General features: G+C 39.4%; 1 protein-coding gene across 6 annotated transcripts in view; it reads left to right on the forward strand.

The window, feature by feature from the left end:
- The first annotated feature begins 3,997 nt into the window (after positions 1-3,997).
- myt1b (myelin transcription factor 1b) overlaps positions 3,998-7,408 on the forward strand; it is a 120,332-nt gene continuing 116,921 nt past the window's right edge. For 5 of the 6 annotated variants that reach the window (XM_074643199.1, XM_074643204.1, XM_074643203.1 and 2 more), the window contains exon 1: positions 3,998-4,108. In XM_074643199.1, coding sequence (XP_074499300.1) covers positions 4,003-4,108 — 106 coding nt within the window. In that variant the 5' untranslated portion in view covers positions 3,998-4,002. The remainder of the gene's footprint in view (positions 4,109-7,408) is intronic. The other variant, XM_074643202.1, reaches the window with a different exon arrangement.

Genomic DNA, 7,408 nt, shown 5'->3' on the forward strand with positions numbered 1-7,408 from the left:
TGTGATTGGCTGGTGAGCGGAGCAGGTGCAGCGACAGTAGCCAATAGGAGGAGGAGGTGGGAGTGACGCGTCAGGGATGTTCGCTTATACAAAGTCATGAGGAGATGTTGAAACCTCATGCTGGTGGGGAGAAGTTTGTTGTTGTTCTGAAGTAGCCCACCATTCAAATGCAGAGCAGTTTTGATGGGACATGTTGACACCTGACGATACCAGTGAGGTGGAGAAACTCCTACAGCTGGAGAACAATGGGGTTGAAACTAGCTAACCCAGCAGGTAAACTGGGCTAGCAACCTTGGACCTTCTGAGAGGCAGATGTTACATCAAACTCTGTGACCCAGGAGACATGGGTATATGCTTCTGCTCTGGAAAGTTTGAGCATTTTCCCTCTTTTTCTATACAAATGTTAGCTGCATATATATATATGAATATATGATATATGGTACACTGTTTACTATTGGCAGAGCATTTTGGCAAATTTTTCTTGGGCGCTACCCACATAATAAGCTGTGCTGCTCATCCCACAAATGCACGATCCTTACAAGTTGGACATCATTGTGAAGGTAAATAAACAGGCTTTCCAACGATGTAAAATACAATGCCAATTAGCATTGTAACAACAGAGACATAATCCACCAAACACAAGTTTCCGAACTTTTTTTCCCCAGTTTATATAGTAACCCAGTGCAGTACTGCCTGGCCATGTTCTTTAAGCTCTTTAGTATCTCTTCTACAGCTATTACCAGCTATACACAAATCAAAATACTTCCTCTACATTTTGGCCCTTCACTTAAATGATGCAAAGTACTACCCTTTTTTCCCCCAGATGATGCATTTAGGTCCTCTATCCACACGAGGGCAGACATTTTCTTCTACAATGAGAGCTCATATATACAGTATATATATATAGGGTTACAAATTTAGACAGCTGTTAACCAAACATTTTGACTCCATAATAATCAACACTTAAACCCAGATAAAACAGACATTCTTTTAATAGGACCAGACAATTTTGCACCACAGCAGTTCATCAGTTTATTGGCCCACTTCAATCCAATATCGGTCCTACAGCTAAGAATCTTAGTATCATCTTTTACTGGTATATGTCTTTTGACCATCATGTCACTAAACTCGCTCTGAAACATTCTAAAAATGAAATGCATCTTGTCTTCCACAGATCTTGAACTATTAATTCACACTTTCCTATTCTCCCGTCTAGACTATTGTAATTCCCTCTACACATAATCATATCAGGTCACAAACTGTAAAGAACAAACATTTGACCAAATGGATACAATAGTCTATTTGATGATCCTCATAGAATCTGACAGATCATGGATTTCATTGTAAGTAAGTAAGTAAAGTTTTATATATACAGCACCTTTTAAAACACACCCTTACAAAGTGCTTCACACAACAAATAAAACATCGAACAACGATAAAGACAGAATAATTACAATATGAAAAGAGAGAAACAACGAGAGACAGACCAGACTGAAACAGACAAATACACATATGTGGATGAGGCCTATAAAAAGGTTTGCCTAAAAAGAAAATTGTCTTATCCTATTAAAAGAGTGTCTGTTTTATCTGGGTTTAAATGGAGAAAGTTGAGAGACATCCCGTCTTTGGTTGCAGCTAAGCAGTCATGGAGGGAGGATGACTTGTAACGCCTAACCTGTAGCCTAGTTTTGTCTAGCTGACCTCTGACCTTATTGGAGGGTGCAAATGGGGAAAAAAACACTTTCCTATGGAGTGAAAAAAAATCCCAATCATGTATTCTCCATTCTCAATCCAGACGTTCACCATGGATAATCACTTACATAAAGTATATATATATATATATATAGTAACCCAGTGCAGTACTGCCTGGCCATGTTCTGTAAGCTCTTTAGTAGCTCTTCTACAGCTATTACCAGCTATACACAAATCAAAATACTTCCTCTACATTTTGGCCCTTCACTTAAATGATGCAAAGTACTTCCCTTTTTCTTTTTCCCCCAGATGATGCATTTAGGTCCTCTGTCCACACGAGGGCAGACATTTTCTTCTACAATGAGAGAGCTTTGATCAAAATGAAACAGGTTGAACCACCTCCTGTTTACTGTAAATGTTTGCAAAAGTGAGTTCAACAACAGACGGCTGACAGCACAGTCTGCGTCACAGCCGTGTTTTGCCTGAATGATGTGTAGCCAGTGAAATAAAATCAACTGACTCGTCATCATTTGTTGATGAACAAAGTCATTTTATTTTCAACATTGTTTATTAGATTCAAGGACCCCACAGTGACTTACACAGACCATTTTGAAGTCCCTTTGCCCCATTCAAATGCAGGCAAATGGAGGTTTTGGAGACATGACAGAGTTTCGTTTTACATGCCAACGTGTATTTGAATTGCAGGTGCTCTCCTGTGTCTGTTTGTTTAGGGAAACCACCGTAGTTCCCCACCTGTCTTCACCTCCTCCAGCGTCCAACGAACTTCAACTGACAAATTCCAGGTGAGAGTTTATAGTTGGGTTACTTGCTGTAGGCCTACTGCTGTTTTATTTTTACAGGCTGGGAACAAATGTATGTTGTGGATCTCATGCCATTACGAGTGGAGAATAGCTCCATTCACACATTTTCTGGGATTATCCATTTGTAATGACTTTTTTTTTTGAGAGAGAGAGAGAGAGATTTTGAACCTTGCCTCATGCGCGTCTTGTGACTTTTCGCCACTGCGTTGCTTTTGGTGTGGCCAGCTCCCTGAAGAAAACAGTGATGTGAAAGTAGTAGGCTGAGAGGAGACACACTAATAGAGTCACAAGGCGGGACAATGGGGAACTGTGTGTGGGACTACTGGAGTTGCCTGGGGCACAACAGTATGCTACATTTACTTTGAACTTTTTCCTGACAGACCACTATGACTGCTTATTTAATTTCTTTTAAATGGGAGACACTTTTCTGCTGTAAATGTGACTTTTTCACTTTAAACCCTAAAAAGATAATAATGCATTAATTAATGCTAATGCTCTTCCTGTAGAATACACTGAAGACAACTGTTCAAAATAAATGTATAATGTATGTTCTCGTGGCACATGCTCAGTGGAGTTTGAGCCCCCCAGCTATAGTTTGGTGTGTGTGACCCCCTTGTTTTGCTCACCCTCTCACCCCCTGAAAGGATAGCATTGTGACTTTTCCTTTTCCTGAATGCTCAAGTGTCAACAAAACCTTTCCGACAGCATTCTTTAAGAAAAGAGGAACTTTTTTATTCCTGTCCTGCGGGTGTTCAGCTCTGCAGTTATTTGCAAGTTCAGAGAACTTTATGAGGAGGTATAGCTAAAAGTTTTCAAAGAAAAGTTGCACAGAACATTTTGTTTTTAAAGTCAGATTCTAACTTTTAAGTGGACGTTTATTCAAAGCTTTTGTCAGAAGAGGTAAGTGTTTTTTTCCCTTCATGTCACTTACTGTATATAAACTTTACACGTGAGTCAGTTTAAGTCCCCTTTAGAATATAATATATAATATAATGACACACTATAATGGAATTATAAGCAGATACAAGGACGTTTCTGGAGTGTGTATCAATGTACAGGATTTGTCAAGAATTGTAACTTCTGTGAAGACATTTTATAGTTCAGCTGTATTTTACTGTATTGCCATTCATTATCTGTTCATACAGCAGCCTCTACTTTTCTATTCCCTCAGTAGGAGTTGTAATTGTGGACAAATGCATTAATAAACACTTAAATCTGCTTACAAATCCATTATAGTGAGTTATAAACTGTTAATTAGATGTTTGTTTGCTGCTTATAAATGCTAGGCGGACTTAAAGTGAAGTGTTGAAGATAATTCTTTCTAAGTCACGTACGGTTTTACACTTTTTGGATTAAAAGTTTGTTCTACTACTTTCTATAATGACACAACTAGTGAAATGTAATTTAATTTGTCAAGAAGATGGCTACACTGTGGCGGATGGTAGAAGAAACCCTGATTTTTTTTTATTTCCTCTTCAGGCACATGGTGATGTATAGCCGAATTCTTCATCTCAAGGTCAATGGGTCATCAATAGCTGTGCTCCCACGCTCTGACCGTGACCAGGCCATGAAGGATGGTGAATTCTCTGAGAAAGGTAGGACAGATGTCTAACTGTGAGGAAATCTGTGTTTGTGTGTGTTTTTGAGAGGTTGTGTGTTTACTCTTCTCTCCTCTTACCACTTGACCTTCATACAACGCCATATTACTGTAGAACCACAATGTACAGATCAGTCTATAATGATTCCCATGCTTCGTCTGGCTCTTTTATATTTCCCCACTAAATAGTTGTAAGGTGTAATGAGCTTTCTGGTGACAGAAAACTGCCTGTAAAAGCCGTTTCTCACCAGTGCCATGTGAAAATGCGGTGCGGGATTGCGGAAAATTTGCATGCGGATTTTCTGCATTGACAACTGTGCACACCGAATTATCCATGTTGCTGTGTTCCATATTCCTCAATGAGGTCCAATGAGTTTCCTCCTAAATAGTGCCAGTGTCCACTCCACACAATCACAACCTGTCCAGACAGAGAGTGTCTAAGGGGCTAATGTTAGCAACACTATACATAAACTAATCGGACCCCAAGTGTGATGCTAAACACTAACGTTAGCTGTTGTGGCTAGCCCTGTTCCGTGACCAACATATAACATTTGCAAGTGCATATCAGCTACATCACCATCTTCATCGTATCCCAGCTGCTGGGCGATCTCAAGCCACATATTATAGTTTGGTTGTTGAGGTAGTAGTGTTTGTCCAACATTATTTGGTGTGGAGAAGGGGACGACCCGTTGTTATTCCGAAACACCAAAAGTGCAACAAACAAATGCCAGCTAATTATTATGCAGAATGACGGCTATTAGTTGGAAAAAAAAAAAAAAAAAGCGTCTGCTAAATGAAATAGTAGAATTGTAGAATTGTATTCCCATATAGATATTTTCAAATTCTTTTTTTTATTTGTAGATCATGAAACCAAGGTAATAATAGTTTTGATTTGATTTTAGTTTTGACTTTTCAATTTCATTTTAGTTTAGTTTTAGTTTATTTGTTATTTTCAGAAAGGTGACTTTTCTTTATATATTTAGTTTTGGTTTGTTTTTGGCGCCATCTCCTGGAAGGTCATTCAGTTTCTGTGGTTCAATGTCATGAGAGTTGACAGAAAGGTAGTGATATACAGTATTATAGCTAAAAAACTAAAACTGAAATGAATTTACGCTCATATTTATTACATTTGTATTAATTTTTTACCCAGACAATATTGTATCACTTTAGTTTTCCTTAAATGTTAAATAGTTTTTATTTAGTTTCAGTTTACTAAAACCATTTTTCACTGCTTATTTTCGTTTTAGTTTCAGGTTTAGTTTACTATTATATAAACCCTGCATGAAAACACATCACAACTTTTGACACAGATTTCTCTCCGTACTGCTGCACCGACTCACTGCCCAGGTGTTGCTGCAAGCTCACACATGGCCGATTTTACACCCCAGTGCCCGCCTATGGCACATTAATCCTCAGATAGCACGTTGTAACGCGGTGTATCACTCTGTGAAGGGGAAGGCTGACCCACGCTCTCCTTCAGCACCAGGTGGTACTCGGTGTCCTCGGTGTCAATGTGATGAAAAAACAAAAGATGTTGCCTCTGTAGCATATATCAAGTAATTCATTAACTATATACCCGGCAATGGTATAAATATTTTTTTTTAGTAGAAATGAGTCGATATGGATTCTGCTTTTGCTTCATCAAGTATAGTATATTTTATTATGATGTTTTCATAGATGAAGTCTAGAGGAGAGAGGCTGTTGGCAGTGGCAGGAGAATGTCTGTGAAGGAATGCAGCGAGGTGTGTATGAAAGGAAAAATCAAGCGTTTATGTGTATTTATTTTATCCATGCAGTAGATTTGCATTAATCTACATATATTTTGTGTATTTGTGCTATACTGAAAGAGAGAAGAAGAAGAAGAAGAAGAGAGGATATAGTAGTATGTGTTTTGTAGTGTGCACTTATCGTAAAACAGCCCCTTGGACAAAGTGTGGCAGTGTTTACTGCTGCTGTGCTTTTAGCAAATATCCATCTTTACCTCAGTGTCGTTATCACCCTACTTATTATGGATTCACAAACGACACACACACACACACACACACACACACACACACACACTCACAGGAAACCGCCCCCTATAGTCCTTCCAATTGACACACTCGGTTTAGCTTTGCGAGAGATTGTGTGTTATGTGCATCTGTGAGTGTACGTGTGCCTCTGTGTGTGTTAGCGTGTGTGACGATGTGTGTGTGTGTGTGTGTGTGTGTGTGCCCAATAGACTGAGTTATGAGCGTGAATGGAGTGAATGGTATTTGACCATGTGCATTGTGTTTTATGAGATGAGCAGGCTTTAATGACTCTGTCACCAGTAAATGGGCTCTGATTTGTAGCACAGCTGTCGCTCCTTACTCTGATCAACTCGGGCCTTCTGGAGACACACACACACACACACACACACACACACACACACACACACACGCACACACACACACACAGAGCATACACCTCACCTAAACATCCGTTTTAAACCGTATATGCTCACAGTGCAGTTCATGTAGATTGGGATTCTGGCACAAACAGTCTCATTAACATGTGTTGTCGATACAGAAAGTAATTGCAATCTGAAGTCTAATCAGAGAGAAATTACAGCTGTTCAGATGCAGGCAGCAGTCAGACATTAGATCTCATATCCAATCAATGCAGCTATTCCTCAGAGGTACCACTGATCTATAATGTGGAATTGGTAGTGCGGCTTTGATCCCATTTTAGTGGATACAGTGCAGGTGGAGTCATGTTATTCATTAACACACTGTGTGCAGATGTAGGGGTGGTGTTGTGAGTTCCTCTTCAACCGTTGGGGTGTGGGAGTGGGGTGCAAATGCAAAGACTATTTGACTACAGGGATCAATAACATATCACAACAGTGAGGCATTGCAATCTTGGTAATTTCATTTCTTGGTAAGGGGTCTGGTGACGGTGGTGATGTGTATGATAACATGGGGAATATCTTCAGCTACAGCCTGGTACAATGTTACCAGTTTACATGCAATAATGATGCATGGGTATTTTGTTTTCTGGTTGTTTTGCATGTGTTCCGTCTTTGGTGATGGACCTTGTTTTCTGTCTGATGTGATCGGGCTAGCCAGTTGGCTTTAAATAACTTTTAAACTGTGTTAGCTTCCCAATTTTTTACTTTGTACTACTACTATTATTCTAGGCCCTGCTTTACTGTAAACAGTTTCACCTTTATTTCTCTATTTATTTTGTTAGCCTACTTGACTTACGACCTTTGGGTTTTCTCTGTCTTCAAGAGATAGTTTGCAAAGCAATGTACTCCTGTGGACAGGGGGCATCA

Source organism: Sebastes fasciatus, chromosome 8, assembly GCF_043250625.1.
Source record: "Sebastes fasciatus isolate fSebFas1 chromosome 8, fSebFas1.pri, whole genome shotgun sequence".
In the NCBI taxonomy this organism is placed as follows: Eukaryota; Metazoa; Chordata; class Actinopteri; order Perciformes; family Sebastidae; genus Sebastes; species Sebastes fasciatus.